General features: G+C 48.6%; 1 protein-coding gene across 1 annotated transcript in view; it reads right to left on the bottom strand.

The window, feature by feature from the left end:
• LOC125758182 (large subunit GTPase 1 homolog) overlaps nucleotides 1-22,375 on the bottom strand; it is a gene marked incomplete in the record, with an annotated part of 595,829 nt that overhangs the window by 244,787 nt on the left and 328,667 nt on the right. The window contains 3 exon segments of the mRNA XM_049415032.1: nucleotides 6,839-6,962; nucleotides 8,317-8,460; nucleotides 8,569-8,689. Coding sequence (XP_049270989.1) covers nucleotides 6,839-6,962; nucleotides 8,317-8,460; nucleotides 8,569-8,689 — 389 coding nt within the window.

Consider the following 22,375-nt stretch of genomic DNA (forward strand, 5'->3'; position numbering starts at 1 on the left):
TTGTATCTTCGAGGCCTCCTGCTCCTGGGAGGTGACATAGAATCAAATCCTGGTCCTATGACTAAAACTCAGGAAGAGAAGCTTAATTCAGTTTTGATAGCGTGCAACGTATTGAAGCTAACAATGTGAGCCTTCTCGAATCCGTCAACCAGGTTTTGCTCCTTCATGCCACCTTAAAAAAAGATTTCGATTCTTTGACGCAAAGAGTAGGCGAGCTCGAAAACAAAATTCAATCAATTTCGACACAGCACTCTTCCGCGAATGCGGAAAACATTTCAAAGATGCAAGTAATAATTGATGAATTACAGTCCAAGGTGACAGGGAGCAATTCCTGGTTAGGCCTCACGCAAGAAAAGGAGCTTTCGAGAATTCAAGACAAAATAGATGACTTGGAAAACCGCTCACGCCGGTCTAACTTACTTTTTTACAGAGTCGCCGATACTGACGGCTCTGAGTCGTGGGAGGCCTCTGAGAGAATTGTAAAAGAGCTCTGTTCAAGCCATTTTGGCATATCGGTTTCCTCTATTTCTAGGGCTCACCGGCTGGGCCGGTTTTCAACGGATAAGAAGCGCCCAATAATTGTTAAATTTTTTAACGAGAAAGAAGTCGAATCCATTTTGAGCAAGGGCTTCAAATTGAAAAACACACCCCTAAGCGTAGCACGAGACTACTCTGAGGCCGTGCGCGACAAAAGACGCAAACTACTGCAATTTTCAAAGAGCTTAAGAAAGGACGGTGACCGTATTCGTCTCGTCTTCAATAAGTTGTTTGTTAATGATGACGTTTACATGTGGGACACGGAATCGAACAGTGCTAAACAACTGTCAAGTCGCAACACCACTTGACGCACCTCAAATGTTCATCCCCCTGTCTTTTCGTATCACCAACCAGTACCTTCATATCAGCCATCTGAAGCAAACGAATCATCAACCAATGCCCTTGATCACGATCACAGCTTTCATTTTCCTTACACTAACGCCAGAAGTACCCTCAGAAAACGGAACAAAAAACGTTCATCCCTAACCTCGGGTGTTAAGGCATCGACAACCAAGGAATCACACGAAATAACTTTTGCAAACGTTAATGCGCGCAGTATCATGAACAAATTAGATGCTTTAGAATCGTTGCTTATCGGCCACAAACCCGATTTCTTGGCCGTTACGGAAACATGGCTAACAAGTGATATCGAAGATGCTGAGCTAACACCCCCAAACTACGCGATCATACGCAAGGATAGACCAACACGAGGTGGCGGCGTAGCTGTCTTTATAAGTAATAAAATCCCTTTCACATTACTTCCAGACGTAGATGGTGTAGAGGCAGTATTTTGCAAACTTAAATTCACAACCCACGTTATCGTTCTTGGGTGTGCATACCGCGCCCCTTCATCGAGCCTTGAGTGTATGGATGCACTGAGCACGTATATGCGGCGTCACGCATCTAATGCCAGAGTTATTCTAGTGGGGGACTTTAATCTGCCTGACTTCAACTGGGAATCAATGCAGTACCACAGCGCCAGCTCAGAAATCATTTACGACTTAATGCTTTCTTTAAACCTTTCACAAATAGTGACGCAGCCTACACGTGTACAGGGACACAACTCGAGTGTGCTGGACTTAATCTTTCTCACTGATAACTTTCCGATACATGAAGCAAAGATAGAAATACTAGATGGCATATCAGATCATAAAATAACTTATTGCAGAATACCTATAAATGACAGTGTAACGCCTGCATACGAAGAGGAAAGATTTCCAGACTATAGTAAAGCTGATGACGTAGCAATACAAGACTTACTGTTTGACGAATTTCCATCATTTCAGGAATTAATCTCTGACTCCACTGCGACTATAGAAATGTTGTGGCATAAATTCAAAGAAATTGTTATTTATTGCTTGCAAAATCACGTTCCATCGAAAAAGAAGAAGACTAGAAAGATGAATCAGTGGATCACACGCGACGTTATACATGCCAAAGAAAGGTGAAGCGTTTGAGGAAAAATCTAAAAGAGAAACCGAACATTTATAGCCGACAAAACCTGAGCGCAGGCATATCTGACATGAAAAATAAAATAAAGGCAGCCAAGTCTACTTACTTTGAGAAAACTCTACCTCGGTTCATAAAAAGCTCCCCAACAAAATTTTGGCAATACATGAATCCCAAGGTCCGTAAAATGACCCATGAAACGCCTGAAGAAAATGCCTATTCCGCAAACGCATTAAATAGCTATTTCCAATCAATTTTCACAATTGATGACGGAAAACAACCTCGCGTAGCAATTAGAGACGAGAAATCTATCAAGCAATTATTCGTGTCAGAAGCGGGAGTCTTTAACTTACTACTGAAGTTGGATGACAAAAAAAGTTCCGGACCGGACAACATACCTAACGCGTTTTTAAAAAGATATGCCGAGTGGATATCAAAATACCTCTGCCTACTTTTTAACCGATCATTGTCGTTGCACACCCTACCAAAGGATTGGAAAATAGCAAAAGTGATTCCTATACATAAGTCCGGAAATAAAAACGAACCTTCCAATTATCGACCCATCTCATTAACGTGTACGGTTGGTAAACTGCTCGAACACATAATCTTAAAGCACATAACGGAACACCTTGAAGAACACAAAATACTATCCCCTTTTCAACACAGCTTTCGTCAGGGCATGTCTACAGTAACACAACTCATTGAAATGGTCCATGACGCCTCATTAAGCATCGATCATCAAAAACAAATTGATCTTATTCTGCTGGATTTCTCGAAAGCATTTGATCGGGTGTCACATAGCAAACTCATCTTGAAACTCCAACTTACTCTGGGCAAGGGCCAAATTCTTGACTGGATTACTAACTTTCTCACAGACAGGTCGCAGTTCGTGGAAATAAACCACGTCCAATCGTCAGTTGTACCGGTGACCTCTGGCGTACCGCAAGGCAGCGTTTTGGCGCCGGTATTATTCTTACTTTTTGTAAACGATCTGCCTTCATCTGTTAGTGTTGGATGCAGGTTATTTGCAGATGACTGCATCCTGTACAAAGAAATAAACTCACACGAGGACCATATCGCCTTAAATATGGCCTTAGAAGCGGTTTCAGCTTGGTGCAGTCAGTGGCAAATGAACATTAACGAAAAAAAGTCCGCGCTCTTATCTATAACTAGAAAAAAGCATTCATCCGAATTCAACGTCATCAATTCAGCTACCCTTTCTAAAGTCACTAAACATAAGTATCTAGGGGTCATTCTGTCACATGACCTACGATGGGACGCTCATATTCACTACATCACATCATCTGCGCTAAAAAGACTGTTATTTATAAAAAGGCGATTACAGCAAGCACCACCACACACAAAGTTACTGGCGTATAATACACTTATTCGACCCATCCTGGAGTACGGAAACGCTGCCTGGTTCCCGTACACAAAAAAACTAACCAGCAAGCTCGAAGGTGTCCAACGAAAAGCGCTTAGGGTTATTTTTAACAAATTTAATCGAACAGATTCGCCTACAGAACTGCTTAAGAAGGCTGGACTACTAACCATAAAAAACCGGGCGACATTGGCACGCTTAAAGCTAATGTACCAACTGTTACACAGTCAGCTAAACATAGACAAGTCCCGCTACATCAAGCTATCCGCAGCTAGAACTACCCGCCACAAATACTCTCATACCCTTGCCCCTTACAAATATCACACAGATGCTTTCAAATTCTCGTTCTTCCCGCTTGCGATCAGAGAATGGAATAGCCTGTCCCCCTCCATTACCAGTAGCACATCCTTAGCCACTTTCTCAAAACTAGTAGAAGGCGACTTGATAGCCTCGCAAACTTAATATGGTGTTACGTGAACTTTTTTGTTCTTGTTTAAGTAAAGTGCCAATGTGTTTGTACTTTGAAAAAATGTTCTTGTATGTTTTTTTTTGTTTTTTTTAATTTCTTATTATTATTTTTATTTTTATTTTATTGACTGTACTAAATCACTGTCTTTGATTGTTCACCTGTTATAATCCCTCTGGGATTGACAGTATGTATAAATAAATAAATAAATAAAATAGCCTAGAAAATTGAGGTAAAATTTTAATTCTTAATTCTATAAAGGCAGGACATGCAAACACGGACACAAGAAAGACGTCGGGACACCACAAATGCCAACTAAGAACTGAAGAGACGCACAACGGCTGAAAAGAAAGAAGGCACAAAAACTTATCTGCGCATGCCCATGCAATAGGCGAACCTATCAATCCGGCACGCGTGGGGGTCTATGTGGAAGATAACTGTTAAGGCATTTGATTTCATCTTTATGCAAGGTAATCGACGGTTGGCTCACGCATGCGCTACCACTATTCTCGATATGCCATGCTTCAATCATCAGGCGTGTTTCTTCATTTCTATGCCGGTACAACACTGTGCATTGATCAAATTTTGGCGTGCCCTTGCAATTTGCAGAACTGCTTAACCTCTTTGAGTTTTCTAGACCCTTTTCGTATGCGTAATTCTCAGGCGCTAGTTCAGTTCCTCTCAGAGGAGAACCCCGGCTGTTGTAAAGCTTTTAGTATGGATATTGAAGACCTTTATTACTCTTTGCTGCATGAGGACTTGTTAAAATGTGTTAATGAATGTATTAACGAACAAGAGCAATGAGACAGTTTTCACCCATAAATGTGGTGTTTCTACCGGGGCTTTTCTAGAAATTTTTTGCGTGTATTTAAAGTCGACTCTGGTAGGTTGGAAGGAAGGTGTTTATGTGCAGAAATGAGGGATATGTATTGGTTCTAAGGTTGCTCCGGTTCTTAGTGATTTATACCTTAGCAAGATTGACAAACTTTTGGAAGGCGCCTGCAGTAATTCGGTTATTAAGGTTTTTCGTTATGTGGACGATTACTTGATTTTTTGTAGTGGTGAGGACTTTGAAACGATAGTAACCTCAGTGAGCGAAAAATTTGAATTGAATGGAGGAGGGCTGAGCTTTACTAAAGAGGTGCCTCAGAATAATGGAATACAGTTTCTAGACATTTCCTTAACGTTTCAGAAGAACCACGTGTGCTGGCAGTATTCTTCTAGATCTTGAAAACCGCTGTCAAATTTTTCGTTGAAGCACTCGAAGGTTGTAAAAAACGGCATCGCAATGTTTTGCCTGAAGTCAGCCCTCACCAAGTCGTGTGAGCACAAAATGAGTGATAGCTTTAACGCACAGGTTACGCATCTTTTAGGTGTAGGTTATCCTCGTGATGCAGTGGCCACTGTCGCTGAGCGTTTAAAGAAGTCCATTATGTTAAGTCCGAGCATGGTCGCAGAAAGGAAGTGTGTCGTAGGTATACCATACATTCATTGCATATCTCACAGGCTAAAGAAAGTAGGAAGTAGATACGGCGTTAATGTTGTTTTCACGGCTGCCAATAAGCTAGGTAAGATTTGTACCGCTGCGCAGAGGAAGAATGAGCGAGTAAAAGACAACAAGCGGACCGATATTTGTTTCGTAAAACACACCAAAAAATTCACTGATTGCCGTACGAGTGTGGTGTATAAGGTCCCGTTCAGCTGCGGCCGCTTCTACGTAGGACAGACGGGCCGCTGCATTAGGCAGAGATTATTGGAACATAAAAAATCGCTAACCGGAGGCTCACCTTCTAATCTATCTTTACATTATCGAGATTGTAAGTGCACGCCGAAATTTGATGAATGCGCAGTGTTGTACCGGCATAGAAATGAAGAAACGCGCCTGATGATTGAAGCATGGCATATCGAGAATAGTGGTAGCGCATGGGTGAGCCAACCATCTCAGTAAGGTAAAAAGTTGGGCGAGTTGGTGTTGGTTCATGATAAAGAGAAGGGCGCGATAATACGGTACACAAAGAAGAAGATGGACACGGAACGACGCGCTACTAGCAACTGAAAAAAATTTATTCAGGAAAGACATATTTATACCATCATGCAATCATATCTAACCCAACGAGTCGACAAAAAACTAAAAACCTTGCACTCAGCCTGCTTATGTCAAGTGACGTTCTAGAAAGGCTATCTCTCCCACCTAAAAACTGATAGAGGGGTGACTGATGCAATCCAGCCCCTCCCTCTGGATGACGAAGGCCTCTACGATCTCCCTCTGCACGGAACCCCTGTGCTTGTAGATTACTGTCATCTGATCAAAAGAAGGCTTGCGGCTACCTTGATCACACCCCTTGCAGTGCAGCGCCAGATGGGTGAACAGCCTTCCTATTAATGAACTGTTGTGCTCTTGCAGACGCACTTTAAGGCATCGACCGGTCTGCCTGCTATGTGCCTTGCCGCACGACAGTGGTATTCTGTACACCACACCACTTGCACAAGGAACAAACTGCCTTCCATGCTTTCACAGCAATGTGAAAAAAGAGGATGTGCCATCAAGCATGGAAGGCAGTTTGTCGGCCATTGCCACTGACGGCAATATCGAGTCAGCTGGAAAGCCACCGCTTACACGGCTCATCTTCTGATTGGCCGAGGGCCAGTCTCCATTCCTGATCATGGAGATGGAGCCTAGTTCGACCAAACATGAACCCCAAAGATGTTGGAGACGAAGAAGATTCAACAAAAGGCCATAATGGTTTAGACGGGTCTCTCTTACTATTTTCATTCCTAAAAAGGCATCTCCTCGTGGCAAGAGTTGCGCTTTTGGTTTTGTGACAGGGTAGTTACATGAGAAAACTTTTTTTTCCTCTTTGATGTCCCTTTAACACATGTTACGCACAGAAGACAGTGCCACTTCATTAGCATCTTTCCGGATAAAAAAAAAAATGCCAGGCCTGTGCAGGACACGCAGCACAGTCACAGCGAAAGCTGGGAGCAAGCGATCAAAGTCAACTCACATCCATAGGCATTGAGCAGCTCCTCTGCAGTGGGTGCCCTGTCTTGGTCCTCAGTCTCGTGGGGTGTGGGCAAACAAATGCTGTAGGTGGACTCCAACACGTGCCTCGGGATCAGGCTGGCCACGTGAATGAGTCAAGGGCCGATACGCTGCATCCCTTCAAGACAGACAACTACAGTATGACCAAGTTGGTAAAATCAGTGACTGACTTCCTTATATAAAAACTTCATTACAACGGCATTTGGCCCCTTCAGCAATGTAGGCAAACTGTGAAAAAAATTGCGTATGTGTTGCACCCTAAAAATTCCCAGTCAAGCTTTAACAAAAAAAAAAAAGTGCAGCCCTTACATGAGTTTATACATCAATTAGAACGTACAGACAAGAAAGCCAAGGAAAGTATAGGGGATGTTATTTGTAGCAATTATGATGTAAATGTGAAGAAAGTAAAGTCGACGAAAAGATAACTTGCGGCTGGCAGGGACCGAACCTGCGACCTTCGAATAAAGCGTTCGATGCTCTACCACTGAGCTACAGCGGTGGTCATCCTCCCGTCCACTTTATGGGGCATATATGTGCATTTAAACCCAGGAGTGTTAGTCAGCACCGTTAGTAGCCATGACGGCGAGTGTGGAACACTCTGCCTGCTGGCATCACGAAGCACGTGATGTTTTTACAAGCTCGCAGCTGACCAATAATCCCTCGCATACTACATGAAGGCATCCAGTCTGCCAGAACGAGACCCTCGCTATGAATGAACAAAAGGGAAGGATTTATTTTTCTTTGCTAGGCACCAATGTCTAGATTTTTCAACTTCAAGAAAACAGTGGAACTTTTTTCAGCCATATTTGTGATGGTCGGAAAAACGCTGGGTGATTTGGCATGAAATGACCCCTCTTGGTAAGCTTCCTTACAAGAACACCACTGCATTGCAGCAAAGTTTTCATTTAGAAACCTGCATTTTGCCACACTTCTTTGGCCCTTGCTAGGTTTCGATGCTCCAAATTCATCGGTCAGGATGATGGTGAAATTGATGCCACTGCTGACAGTGGCAAACCATTCAGCAAGAAGTGTGGCACAAAATTGCAAGAACACTGACAGCAAACATAAAGTCACAGTTGCTCTGGCAGCAAGTGGAATGGCATGTGACAGCGCTGGACAGTAGGTCAATCGAAATGGCTTCGATCAATGCTGTTTGAGAGCTGCAATCGCGGCAAAAAGTAGAAACAAGATCTGGTGGCAATGTGTTTCAGCGTCCAAAATTTATTGGTGCTACAAAGGCATCCAAATTCATGTCAGAAAAATCTGCCAATGACTGTAATTACTATGAATCCCAGTTGCTGGGTTTTGTTGGTTCTTGCTGTACATTTTAGTGGTGAAATGACTTTACCATATTTGACAGTAATGTCTGCAGTGCCTGTTTCATTGGCCCTTGCACAGTTTCAGAGACTCAAGTGGCTGCGATAACGCGGTGAAGGATATGAGGTTGACGGGAGGAACGTGGTCCGTCATCTGGTCAATGGGCAAGATTCCGTGGACAACCATCTCAGCCTTGTTGCTCACGAAATTGGGGAAAACCAGGCCGGGACAGTCGCAAAGGCACAGTTCATCGTCCAGGTTCAACGTCTGCACAGAGACAAAATCAGCCTATGGTAAAAAGAATGTGTCGTGCAGTTTTTTATTCTGCAGCCGGCAAGCAGGCCAAGAAATGGATTCCCCTTCCAAGTACTGCACCTGGAAATGCTTGGTCTTGCCTGGTGTGGTGGACACGGAGACCTTCTTGCTGCGGACGAGTGCGTTGATGGTTGAACTCTTGCCCACATTGGGGTAGCCCACCTGTATGCAAACAACAACACTGGCTCCTCACACAGTCAACATAAACAGAAAATGGGCAGTAGGTGCACAAGCAGAGTAAGGCAGGCAAATATAGAGAGGAAAAGATGCCTGGCCACATCTGCAATTATAATTCATTAACAATGAATTCTCACAAGCATTGTGCCAATCATCCCTGATGCACTGTTTTAAGCTGCTGCTAAGGATCCCTTGCATTGTAGGCAAGAAGCATTGAAAGATGGGCGAGTTTGTATCTTGACACAAAGAAACAAGTGAGACAGACTTACAAATGGGTTTACTGAAACCAGCTGGACAGCTTTGTGTTAACAACGTAACCAAAAAAAGCTGGTGAAAGTTTGTAACCTAGAAAGCCAAAAGAAAAAAGAACAGGGAGATCCAACAGGGGAAATAATTACGTGCCTTGCTGAGTCATCAAGTGCCCTTAATTAAAGTGTCAGAAATCGTCTACAGCTCAGACCAGTTATAATGCAACCCCTTGTGGCTGTGTTCCCATTCTGCACCACACCGAAGACAGTCTACGTTGACAGCTTAAAAAGCAGCCTCGAGCTCCAGTCATCCGAGTAATAGAATGCATCTGCATGACGTCTGTGCAACTTGACGCCACCTCATGTCCACAACAGAAAAACCGAATTGTTATCTCTTTAACTGCCTTTGTGTTCGAATCGATGAAAAGCTGAACATGGCTTACATTAAGCGCATGGAAGGTGTCTACCTGTGGGCAGACAACCATACCGGCAAGGTCCGAGCTATTCCACTCAGCTGTCATCTTGAGTGGACAGCAAAGTAGCTTGCATCATACTGGTCTTCGATGCTGTCTCTACTGTCTATTTTGACGGTTACGCGAGAAACAGGATTAGTTTTTTCCGTTTAGCTGCCTGTTCAGCCATCTACCAAGAGTACTGGACCATACCCTATATATAGTACAGCACCAGCTATAACATACTGTTTCCCAACTTCCATTTACCATCCCGTAAAACTCCACTGTTCAACTGCCTGAGATATAGGACCGGTTACAATGCGGAAGCCGGAAAATGCTGCAGACAAGCAATCTAGCAAGTGCGTTGCTCAACGGAGGTGCGCTGACCTGCGCTTCCTGTGTGTGCATGTTTCTCAGTTCTTTCGTGTCACCTTCGCACAGTTTATAGTTGTCTGCTGAATAGCCCAACAACGTGTCCTATAAAAGGGTGTGAACTTGAGCTTGTTGGCTTGGCTTCATAGCAGGGAACAGCACAGATACACGAGACAAGAGAGGCTGACAGGACTTGGCGCTGGCTAACAACACGAGCGTTTATTTCGCAAGTGCGCAAATATATACGCTTCTTGGGAAAAGGGAAATTGGGACGCTTCCTCTCTCTTTTGTTTATTTCCCTTTTCCCAAGAAGCGTATATATTTGTGCACTTACGAAATAAACGCTCGTGTCGTTAGCCAGCGCCAAGTCCTGTCAGCCTCTCTTGTCTCGTGTATCTGCGCTGTTCCCTGCTATGAAGGAACGTGTCCTGCTTCACAGTAGTACAAAGGATGTGAAGTGAATAGATGAGTGTCAAGCGCATCGGGCGAGTAAGTGACACGACAGCCGAGTCTCCGGGCGGACAAGTCCCGTCAGGTTTATTGGCAGCCCTTATTATTGAATCCAGTACACACCGCGCTGCCATCTGTCAGTACTCTTGTACACTACATAAATCATACAGCCATCTAGTGGTACTGCCAAGCACTACATCCCCCCCACGGTAAACTTGAACCAAACACATGCACCAAAACTCATGGTCCGAAAGAAAACAATGTTCACAGGTCGAGTCTTTTCGGCGTGCGGATCCTCCTGCCATACTGCGACCGTGAGTCACGTGGCGTGGAAGCAGAACCCCGAGGTTCCTCTGCAGTGGAGGTGCTTTCCCGAGGCGACGTGGTTTGCTGGTCTTGTGCTGCTTGGTCAGCTCCAGGTGTTGTAGTCGTCTCGGGCTGACCCGCCACTGGAGTTCCAGGAGGGTTGGCAGTGGGGGTTCCCGTCGTTGGCACCAGGTGCATCCGGTTACGCTGAAGTACACCTGTTGGAGTCTCCACCACGTAAGAGCACGGGCGTTGAGCTGACCCTAAGACGGTTGCTGGGGAGTTGACATCTCGCACCCAAACCCGCTCTCCGGCCTGAAGAGGCCGCAAGGTGTGGGCTGCATGCCTTCGGTTGAAGTTTGATGCTTGGCGCCTCCGGCTGTCTTGGTCACGTTGAGTGATTGTGACCGAAGGAGGCCAGGCTGGCTCCAGCAGGTGCGACGTCTTCGGCAGCCAGGTTTGTAGGCGCCTACCCATGAGCAGCTGAGCAGGACTCACTCCATTTACTCCAGGTGTGTCCCGGTATGCCAAAAGTGCCAAGTAGGGATCATCCGCCTTCCGCAGCAGGTCTTTGACTGTCCTCACCATCCTTTCCACCTCCCCATTAGACTGTGGAAAATGGGGGCTGCTGGTGACGTGGCAGAAGCCGTAGGACTTGGCGAAGGCGGAGAATTCTTTCGCAGCAAACTGAGGGCCTTTTTTAGCGCACACAAAAGACGGAGGACACAGAAAGAAGGTACAAAACGAGAGCTTATGCGCTCGTTTTGTACCTTCTTTCTGTGTCCTCCGTCTTTTGTGCGCGCTAAAAAAGTTTCAACATGAATTCGTACCAACTCGCCCAGCTCTCAGTTTTACTGAAACTGAGGGCCGTTGTCGGTGCGCACCAGTCTTGGAATCCCATGGCGTGCGAAAACACTCTTGACGGCGTTGATGACCGCAAGTGCTGTGGTTGAATGCAGACTGATGACTTCCGGGAAACGTGACCGGTAATCCACCAGAAGGACAAAGTCTTGGCTGTTGGAATGAAAAAGATTGATGCCGACCTCTTCCCAGGGCCGACTTGGAGTGGTTGAGGGCAGCATAGGCTCCGAGCGCTGCACCCTGGTTTCGGCACACGTGCGGCAGTTAGACACCAGTTTTTCTATCTGGTTGTTGATGCCCGGCCACCACACCGACTCCCGAGCTAAAGCTTTGCATCGGTTGATGCCTTGATGCCCGTCATGGAGAAGCTCCAGCATGTGGCGCTGAAGAGCAGACGGCACGAGGATGCGGGACCCTTTCAGAAGCAGTCCCTCGCAGACGCTGAGGTCTCCTTGGTACTGCCAGTACCTCTTCACATGGAGAGGCAAGTGGGACTGCCGAGGCCAGCCGTTGGCGCAGTACTGAAGCAGCAGGCTGCACTCGCCGTCGTTAGCTTGGGCCTGGCGCAGGTGCTCGAGCTGCGACGAGACAATGTCTGGGAAGGAGCGGACGACCTCTTGGGCAAAGAGCTCTACTTGGTTCACCCGGTTGGATGAAGGGGAGTCCAGCGGTGTGCGCGAAAGCGTATCGGCTGTTGCCAGCAGCTTCCCCGGTACGTAGAGTACTTGGTACTGGAAACGCATGAGCTTCAAGCGAAACCGTTGGATCCGTGGTGGCAGTAGGTCAACATCCATGGAACCAAAGAGCGCCACTAACGGTTGATTGTCCGTCTCGAGGAATAACTGGAGTCCACGGACGTATTCCTCGAACCTTTGCAGCGCCCAGCTGGCCGCCAAAGCTTCTTTTTCTGTTTGGTTGTACCGGCGCTCTGTGCATGTGAGGGAGCGCGATGCGAAGGCGACGGCTCGACGCTCACCTGACGGCTGTTCTTGGAGAAGTACTGCCACGAGACCATAGGAGCTGGCGTCAGCTGAGATCGTGGTATTGTACGTGGTGTTGTAGCGAGCCACGCAGAGGTTTGAGCACAGTAGCTTCTTCAGTTCGGAGAAGGCAGACTGCTGCGCCGGGCCCCAAGTCCAGGCAGAGTTCTTGAGTAGCAGTGCTTGGATCAGTGCAGTTACCTCCGAAACGTGTGGTAAGAAGCGTCCGATGGGGCTCACGAGGCCTAGCAGGCGACGGACCCCTGCGACATCTTCGGGTGGATGCATGGCTCGGATCGCTGCAACCTTGTCTGGGTCTGGAGAAATCCCTTCCGCGCTGACCATGACGCCAAGGAACATGACACTCGAAGTCGCAAACGAGCATTTCTTGCGGTTGAGCGTGACTCCTGCCTTTGCTAGCCGGTCCATGACTTGTCGGAGACGGCGGTCATGCTCGGAGTGTGTCTTCCCAAAGACGAGAATGTCGTCGATCATGTTCACCACACCCGCTTGGCCTTCGAGGATCCGGGACATCTGCCGCTGGAAATATTCCGGTGCAGACGTGATCCCAAACGGCAGCCGGAGAAAACAATAGCGTCCAAACGGGGTTATAAATGTGGTCAATTCTTGGGACTCTGGGGACAGCTTGACCTGGTGGAAGCTTGACGTGGCGTCTAGCTTGGAGAAAACTGTAGCCTCTCCAAGCAATCCGAGACATTGTTCCACTGTAGGGAGCACGTGACGCTCTCGAAGAATCACCTTATTGAGGCGAGTCAAGTCCACGCACAGCCGATAGCCGCCCGAGACCTTGGGGACGACAACCAGCCCAGCACACCAGTCAGTGGGTGTGTCCACTCGACGAATCACGCCCTCCGCTTCTAGCTTGTCTAGCTCAGCCTTGACGACGTCGCGGAGAGGGAGTGGAATGCGCCGGGGTACGCTTAACGAGAAAGGCGTAGCATTGGGTTGCAGCCTGATAGTGTAGGCTTTGGGGAGCGTCCCAAGTCCTCGGAAGAGACCGGGATCGAAACAATAGTCGCCAGTGGGCTGTGAAGTCCTCGCGACTTCATCGACAAACATGCAGACGCCCAAGGCTTGGATTGCCGGGAAGCCTAGCAGCGGGACCGTCTTGGTTGCTAGGACGTAGAGAAGCTGCTTGGTTGTCTTTCCGTGCCACGACAGGGTAGCGACGTAAGTGCCTATGACCGGCACAATGTTGTTGCCTGGGCCTTTCAGCTCGCTCTTGGGGTCTTGAAGCTTCGACGGGACGCCGGAAAACGTACTGGGTACAACTGAAACTTCGGTGGCGGAGTCCACCTTGAAAGAAAGTGGGCAGCCATCGACGAGTACCTCGACGAACTTCGCGTTCGGGCGCTCTCCCGCAACTGCATGCAACTCGATGGAGCTGGGCAAAGGCTTCCGTGTGTGCTTCCCATTTACGCGCTTCTTTTTGCGGCACACGTTCTCGAAATGACCACTCTTGTGACAAAAGTTGCACGACGCACTGCGAGCGGGACAGTCGGCGCGAGGGTGTGACGCTCGTCCGCAGAATGGGCACAGCTGTTGCGTTGTCTTATCAGCTGGCGCTTGCTTTCCCTTGGGAAGGCGAGCGGCGTCGACGGCGAACGAAGATGCCTCTGCCGAGTCACGAGCTCTGCGCTCATTACCTGCGTCTTTGTGCTGACGAACGTATGTCAGCGTTTCATGCAGCGTCATTTTCGGGTTCCGACAGAGCTTGTCCGAGAGTTCGCGGTTGAGCAGGCCCACGAGAAAACGGTCTCGGACGAGCCGCTCTTCGACCTCGGGCGACGGATAGTTGCAGGACTTGACCATTGTCCGGAGCGCCGTAAGAAATGCATCGGCCGTTTCACCTGGTTGCTGCGTACGGTGGTGGAAGCGCGCTGACTCGTACAGCTCGTTCGGTGGGTGCACGAAGTGGTCGGTGAAAGCCTTCTTCACGGCGGCAATGTCTTTCATATCCGCCTCGCCTAGCGTGGTCGACGCGAGGACAACCCTGGCTTGCGGGCCCATACAGTAAAGCATGGAGCGCACTTGTACCTCTGCCGGAACGGCGTAAAGCCCGGTAGCGAACGAGAAGTCCTCGAACTGCAGCAGCCATGTCGGCCACGAGCTGGGGTTGTCGAAGTCGAACGGCGACGGTGGACGCAGCTGGGCCATGCCTTGCAAGAACGAAGCGGCCGACATCCCGGCGAAGACCTCGGCACCGGTAGTCGGCATGGCAGAGCAGCGGCGGCGGCGGCGGGGCCGTGTCACGAGGATGCAAGCACGGGGGATCAGCGAAGATGAATCCCGCCCACTTCTGACACCATGTCGAGCGCATCGGGCGAGTAAGTGACACGACAGCCGAGTCTCCGGGCGGACAAGTCCCGTCAGGTTTATTGGCAGCCCTTATTATTGAATCCAGTACATGCCGCGCTGCCATCTGTCAGTACTCTTGTACACTACATAAATCATACAGCCATCTAGTGGTACTGCCGTACACTACAACGAGGAGCAGAGGCACATAGTGGCAGCTGTGCACAGTGAGGAAGGGCATTCGTTGCCCAAGCAACGGAGAAGCCTTTCGCTGGTTTGCCTCCAGCTGCTTGTCATCTGCACAAGCCCTGCATGTGCATCGCATGTGTACTGCTAGATCTCCAGTTTGCTGTCAGGAAAAAGGAAATATCTGCATCATAATATGGTGCAGATAACGTACGCGCGACCATGACTGCACCGTCAGTACAGGCGGCGGTTTGCAAATTTAAAAGTTTGATGAGCCAAGCTTTCGCCTGTGCTGTCATTATGCAGACAGGCAAGCTTGAGAAGTTTTTGCACAATAGTTGCAGCAGCCGATCTTGCCCGTGAACCCAAACTTTGTTTCATGTGCATGACCGTGATCTCTTGGTTGCCGAACCTCCATGATGTTTACGGCGAGCTTCGTGCAACAGCAGGTCAAACTGCAGGCTAGGCCTCATCGGCACTAACTGCACCTTTGGTGGCGACTGCGGGCAAGCAAAGTTGCTGTTTGCTGCCAAGTCAACAGAGCTCTTTGCAGAGGGTGAAATTGGAAAGGGGAAACAGCATCGTCCACAAAAGCGAGGGAATGGGTTGTACGTGCAACGCTCGAATGGCAGTTCATTGCACATGCTCTCAAGAAACTCAACAAGATATCACGCTGTGATACAGTCGAAACCCGCGATAACGAAATCCCGAGGGAACGAAATTCTCACCGCAACGAAATATTTTCGGAGCACTGGCGAACGCCCATAGGAGTCAATGCATTTCGTAACTCGCGACTACGAAAGATATTCATACCGCAGTCCCTCATTAACGAAATGTTTGAAACACGAGTGTGGAAATGATCTACTCTCGCAACATTAACTACATTCGAAAACTGCTGAAATGCATTCATGCTACACTTGAATTGTGCAAAACTATCGCTACAGCGCACTTGAGAAGCAGCCGCCACCATTGTTTACAAAAAAACATAAAGCTGGCGACAATGATGATCATGTTGGCTCGCCGAAACACCTCCTCGTTATCGCGGACTACGTAGCCAAATCCACATTCCTCATTCATGGAGTTTCGTTCGTTGGCTTGGCTCTGTGCTTGGCTTTGTCGGCTTTGCGCGCACATGGACGCGCGTGTGGAGTCGTTTGTGCAGCGTTTGCTTGGTCGCTTGGTGCAACGTGAACTGTGTGTAGCAATTGCTTCGTCCGATTTCGCTGCCTGCGAAGATGCCGCCTCCAACGAAAAAGTGGAAGTTCATCACGCTTGAAGATAAGGCTGCAATCATCAGTGAGGTGGAAAAGGGCAGGAAAGAAATGGACATCGCCGAAGAATTCGACGTTGCGTGCAACTCGCTGTCCACGATTCTGCGCTGATCCAGCGGAGCCGGATGAAGGTTCGCCTGTAGGCGCACTTGATGACGGTACCGGTGACAGCGCAGTGCCGCCGTCACTGACCAGTGCATGGGGTGAACATTGTGCCGTGGCAAACGAGATTCCCGATCGAGAGGCATGAAATTGCTGCATGGTAAGGCCCGCCAAAGCAAACTTACTGACTTTTGGAAATAAAATGTGTTTTTGGTAAATTCCATGTCTTTTCTGCAGCATTCTCGCGCCAACGAAATTCCCGCAAGAGCGAAATTTTGTGCTTTCCCCGCCGATTTCGTTATTGCGGGTTTCAACTGTAAATCATTCAAAATTTCAGTCGCCATTCAACTAAGTCTCTGTAGATTGTAAAATTGGGCGTGTTGGTATACCATGATCACAATTCTCAGCAGTGCAACAACCAAGAGAGGACAAGACTCTCTTCTGTCCCATCTTGGCGTTGTGCTGCCAAGCATTGTGATTAGGTTTTTGTTTATGTAGTTCCATAACTGAGGAAGTCTGACAAGTTAGTCAGTGACTTTTTGCAATAGTGCTTTCTTTGTTGACTTTTTGTCTCTGCATTCTTGCAAGGCAAGTCCTCGGACACCTTTTCAACATTTGGAAAATTAAACTGACGCAAACACCCTGGTCAGACGGCTCCATACTCTAATATGCACGGCAGCTTGCTCAACATGTTTTGCACATGCGCAGTCTTTGAAAAATGTTGTCAACACGTGGACTATGTCGAAACGTTGGCTCCAGCGACACCTTGTGTTCCATGGTTTTGCAACCGTCATATATAGTTAAACCTGGATATAACGAAATTGACAAATTCCCGAAAAAATTTGTTACATGCTCTTTCAGCACAAAAATTTGGGAAAGAAACGCACAAGTTAAAGAAAAGGGGAACAGAACGCAGAGCTCACCCAAAACGTTTATTTAGCGGCATAAAACTGCATTATTTTTCTTTATTGCTTGTTCATGAGGGATGGCAATACTGAACGTTCGTAGGACATCAATACAATGCTGCTCCGTCGTTGTCTAGACGTGGCCTCTGAGATTGGCTCCGACAAAGCATCGTGCCGTTGCCGGAGGTAATCGCGGAGGCCTCGGTCTCGCAAACCCGTGGCACGATGCATGACGGCAAAGCACGCGACAAGTCAGCCTTGCCTCCAAAGATCGTCGTCACGGTGGTCACAGACAATTTCCACCAGCACCGAATGTGACATTTACTCGGTAGAGACGACACAGTTGTCCACATTAAAAAAAAATTTCAAAGCTACACGTCGTCAGAGGCTGCTCCATGCACATGCAGTGAAACCACGCACACGTGCATGGCACCAGTATAGCACCAGTAACGAAGACCGAACTCCATATGTGGCGCGAACGTAACAACATGGTGCAAGAATTTTTTTTAGTGGCGTCACCTGGCGTCACGTTAACGAAATGCAGTTCAGAGACTAAGTACAAGCCACAAAGTATGGCTGTTTCTTGCGCGAGGAAATAACGAGGGAAGGGGTCCAGGGGAGCGCAAACTTTTGACTGTTTATTCAAGAGAAAGTGCAACCAAATATATAGGCACAGACATGCGCAGCAAACTAGGCACACAGCGAGCGCATACCACCCTAATCACAACCTCTGATCTATGAACTTGAGCTCTGCCTGCGAAAGGGACAATGAAGTGTCACTGATACACATGGAACCTCGTGCTTTGATATGATATGCCTCCAACAACTCTCGAGCCGTGGTGTCCCCGCTTCTACCCAGAATCTGAATCTTATTCAAGCACGGCTCACACTTATGTGAACTGCAGTGGGTCGGCAAATGTGCCCCATCTTTACCTTTTAGTGAAAGCTCGTGTTCCCGCGCACGCTCATTCACGCACCTTCCCGTCTGGCCGACATACGTCTTGCCACAGGTTAGCGGGTGGCACCGGGTGGCACACAACCTAAAGAAGGTTGCTAACAGACACGGCGTGCCAATTGTTTTTTCTGCGCCGCGGAAGCTGGCTCAGCTATGCCCACGTATCCTATCTGATGGGAGCAAGAAAGGTGGCTGCGGCAAGAAGCACGCAAAGTCGTACACAAAATGTGCCACCGGTGTTGTGTATGAATTTCCGCTAACCTGTGGCAAGACGTATGTCGGCCAGACGGGAAGGTGCGTGAATGAGCGTGCGCGGGAACACGAGCTTTCACTAAAAGGTAAAGATGGGGCACATTTGCCGACCCACTGCAGTTCACATAAGTGTGAGCCGTGCTTGAATAAGATTCAGATTCTGGGTAGAAGCGGGGACACCACGGCTCGAGAGTTGTTGGAGGCATATCATATCAAAGCACGAGGTTCCATGTGTATCAGTGACACTTCATTGTCCCTTTCGCAGGCAGAGCGCAAGTTCATAGATCAGAGGTTGTGATTAGGGTGGTATGCGCTCGCTGTGTGCCTAGTTTGCTGCGCATGTCTGTGCCTATACATTTGGTTTCACTTTCTCTTGAATAAACAGTCAAAAGCTTGCGCTCCCCTGGACCCCTTCCCTCGTTATTTCCTCGCGCAAGAAACAGCCATACTTTGTGGCTTGTACTTAGACATGAACCGACTAGCCCAGCAACGTGTACTTCTTGAGTTCAGAGACTACTGCAACAACCGAAAAGTGGCACTGCCAAAGCAAAATCAGATTTCTGTTTTTTAAGAAAGCCGGCGCAGTTAGCATGGTTGCTGAGTGTGGTGGCACCCACTGGAGGCTGGATTAAGTCTGAAGCAAGGGGGCAAGGGCACACTCGTGCATGCGCCTGTGGTGGCAAGAACACCAGTTCGAGGGGCGCAGGTCCACCTGCCCGCCTCGCGCACACCTGCACCCACAAAAGAGCGCTCACTCTTGCAGTCGGCGGGATTTCAAGCGTCGGCGGAGGGGCAATCGCAGAAGATGCATGTGGCTCCTGCTCGTGCCAAAACGACAAAATTCGGGGCAGAATCCCTAGGTTGGCGGCGGCGAAAATTCGTTATATCAAGGGTGTCTCCCATTGCCACTTTGTTACATACAGGTCGCAAATATACGTGCTGTTATGATCGGCCTGCCTGGCTTGGCGCCGCTTTGACGCATGAGACGTTGCGGCTAAGACTACCCTGATTTCTTCTGGGTCAGCGGTTCCAGAGATGCACCAAGAGCGGCGACAACACGAAAGTTGTTCGTCTAATTATCTCAGGTTGTCTGCGCCCCTCGTAAAACCCTTTGGGCACGCCTGACCGACTAACAGATTAGGAAGAGTTGTTGGCCATCGAGGGGGCTTGCTCTGTCGTCAAGGTGTCCCGGACAGAGGGCCCAGAGTCTGGGAACCGTCTGCGGATGCATTTCCCACGTTCTCCGTGGCGCCTTGGTGCTGCTGTTTCCACAATTCGTGGTCTGCCTGGCGCCGCATACCCATCACTGCAACAGACTATGAAATTGACTTCCACGTAAGACTCAACGTCTTCGTGCTGTGCCGTGTAGTGCGCGGTGGGCAGTGTTTTTCCCTCGCCATGGGACGAACTGGATGTGCCTCTTTCTCCTTTCGTGGGTTGGGAAGGAGGCGGCGTTTCACCTTCCCCTTTTGGGGGCGGAGGTGAAGATGGAAATTTTCATTGGACTGTCCTGGCCTCCATTGTTTTTTCCTACAGGGAACCCTGGGAAGGCCAGGACATAAAATGCGAGCGCCGATGCGCTCCCGACAAGCTCTCACAAGTTCTCTCAAGCTCTCACAAGCTCCGAGAAGCTCCCAGAAGCTCGAGAGCTTCCATGATGCTAACCCCATCATGTAGCAACACGCTACCTGTAAATAATGTAAATAAACGTTACTGTTAACAGCTCCGGGCTCCTCTCCTCGACATCTCCCCAGGACTCTGGCTGGCTCCGGTCCTCTGGGCAGAACCCTGATTACATCAACTGGATGGCAGCGGTGTGATGCTGCTCACAACTGGAACACATCAACTGGTTAGCAGCAACGGGATGACCCATGCTTGACTCGGGCCTCAACGATATGGTGAGTGCTTGACTTTCTTCGAGTTTTGCCAGGTTTTAGCTTTTGAAGTTTTCTAAATCTGTGTGTAATCTTCTGTGCGTATAGGCTTCGTTGTACCGCTACCATACGTCACAACTATTCACCATTTTAGCTTTCATGTTCTAAAACTGGCAGTGTTTTACCGTGTGTCTAGGCTTCGCTTGTTCGCTACCTAACGTCACGGCGGGTAGAAAGTCCTCACTCGTGAAGACCATGGAGTTGGTAAAGAAGCTAGAGAGACCAGACCTCTTACTACTGTGTGAAGAGCTGGGAATCAAGGTTGGGAGAGAAGAGAGAGAGTCACAGCTGATTAAGGCTATTCAGGAATGTGGGGCGGAGGATGATGAAATTGAGGAGTGCTGGGAGGAAGTTGAGAAGAACAAAAGATGGGCTGAAGAAGACAGGATAAATGAGAAAAGGCGATTGGCTTTAGCACTTTATCAGGCATCAAGTAACCTGAATAACGAGATAGCACCCTCAGATAAGAAAAAGAAAGGCAGTCCTGCTAAGTCCACGTCTACAGTGAGCCACTCAGAAGATCGAAAGAAAGAAAAGGCATTTAAAGCTAGGCAGCAGGTTGTATGCCACCATTGCAAAGAGCTAGGTCACATCGCAATCGGCTGCCGCAAGCCTAGGAATGTTCTGTTTTGGGTACAGCAGTGACAATGATCTGGAACAATTGAAACCCCCCATTCTGGAATTAGTTGAGGAAAATGTACCGCGGGACTCTGCCGCAACGTTTGATAGTGTACATCCGTACTCTTTGACAAATGAGGTGACCACAGGGGAACGCCCCCGTGTGCATGGCAAGTAGTTGAAAATGAAAGTGTGTGTTTGCCATTAGCCCGCGTTGAGAGTGAGGGACCGTTCAGACTGCTCGCCACAGAAACTTTAGTGTCCCAAAACCTGCCCGAGCATTATCCCTCTCAGAATGACGTGGATATGCTTTCGAAAGGCCTTTGTTTTGGTGACAAATCGGCGGCAGCTATGACGGATCCGATGGCCTGTGAGTCTGCTCATGAGGTTCCGAAAGCAAAAAGCGCTAATGAAGCAGACTGTAAAAGTTCAGATGATGAGGCGCTTAGCTTACCACGAGAGGGAGAGGCGCTCAACATAGCGCGAGGTGATGAAGTGCTTAGATTAGTGCGAGGTGATGACTCTCATCAAGGAGGGACATCTGATGGCGAGCCGGCTGGTTTAGCAAGTGTCGATTGTAGCGTTCTTTCTGAAGTGCAGACAGCTAGAAATAACGCCGAGGATAAGCCAGTTGAGCCGCCTGGAGTTTTGAGCAATGTACTTCCGAGTATTATTGCCGAGTCGGGGAGCGTTCCGTGCCGCCCCGAAAGAAAAAGGCGCCAGCGAAAACTTCGGGGAAAGGGGAAAGGTCCAAGTTGCCTCGAGCGGAGGCTGGAAACCCCGAAAAAGTTCTCTAAAAGTCAAAAGTTGCGGGTCTCGCACAAATCGAGATTAGGCATAAAGCGTGTCGCGAGGGCCAAGAAAAAGAGACGCCGAAGTGGTCGCCTGGTTTCATCATCTTTGGTGAAGGCTAAACGGTGGAGCAAAGCGAGGTGGTGCGTACGCGACTGTAACGACAAAGGTCCTCCCCCAAGTTTGCGAGAGGGTGACCGCTGTTCTGGGAGGCCCACAATGAGGAAGCTTAAGCGTCCGGGTGCCTCTTTGTCGGAGTTCGGGGCCCGCGGAACAAAGGTCACCGCCACTGAGTTCTTCAGACAGGTTGGCTTTCTGTCCCTCCGTCGCGATCTGGCCCATCGACAACTGTGGTATGCGCGTCCCCCCAGAGCACGTCTGAAAGGGTGCCGCATTAAATTACGCAGTGTCACGAAGGATACTAAGAATTTGTCTTGTATCCAGTTTTATTATTGTTTTGTTTAGCTGTCTAACGTTTGCATGTCTGCCGATGAGCAAGGACTGTGTCGATTTTTGAAAGTTTTATTTTCCTCCTCATCTTTGTAGCGTTATCGGTTCACTCGAGAATACGACGCAGTCATGGCATGAGCGCCTGTCAAGCCCGCAGTAAGACAACCGGTCGCCACTGAACCCAAACAACAACTAACTTTATTCTACTCCGTACATCACGTACATCAAGGAGGGGGGCGC

This window comes from Rhipicephalus sanguineus, chromosome 4 (genome assembly GCF_013339695.2).
Source record: "Rhipicephalus sanguineus isolate Rsan-2018 chromosome 4, BIME_Rsan_1.4, whole genome shotgun sequence".
Lineage (NCBI taxonomy): Eukaryota > Metazoa > Arthropoda > Arachnida > Ixodida > Ixodidae > Rhipicephalus > Rhipicephalus sanguineus.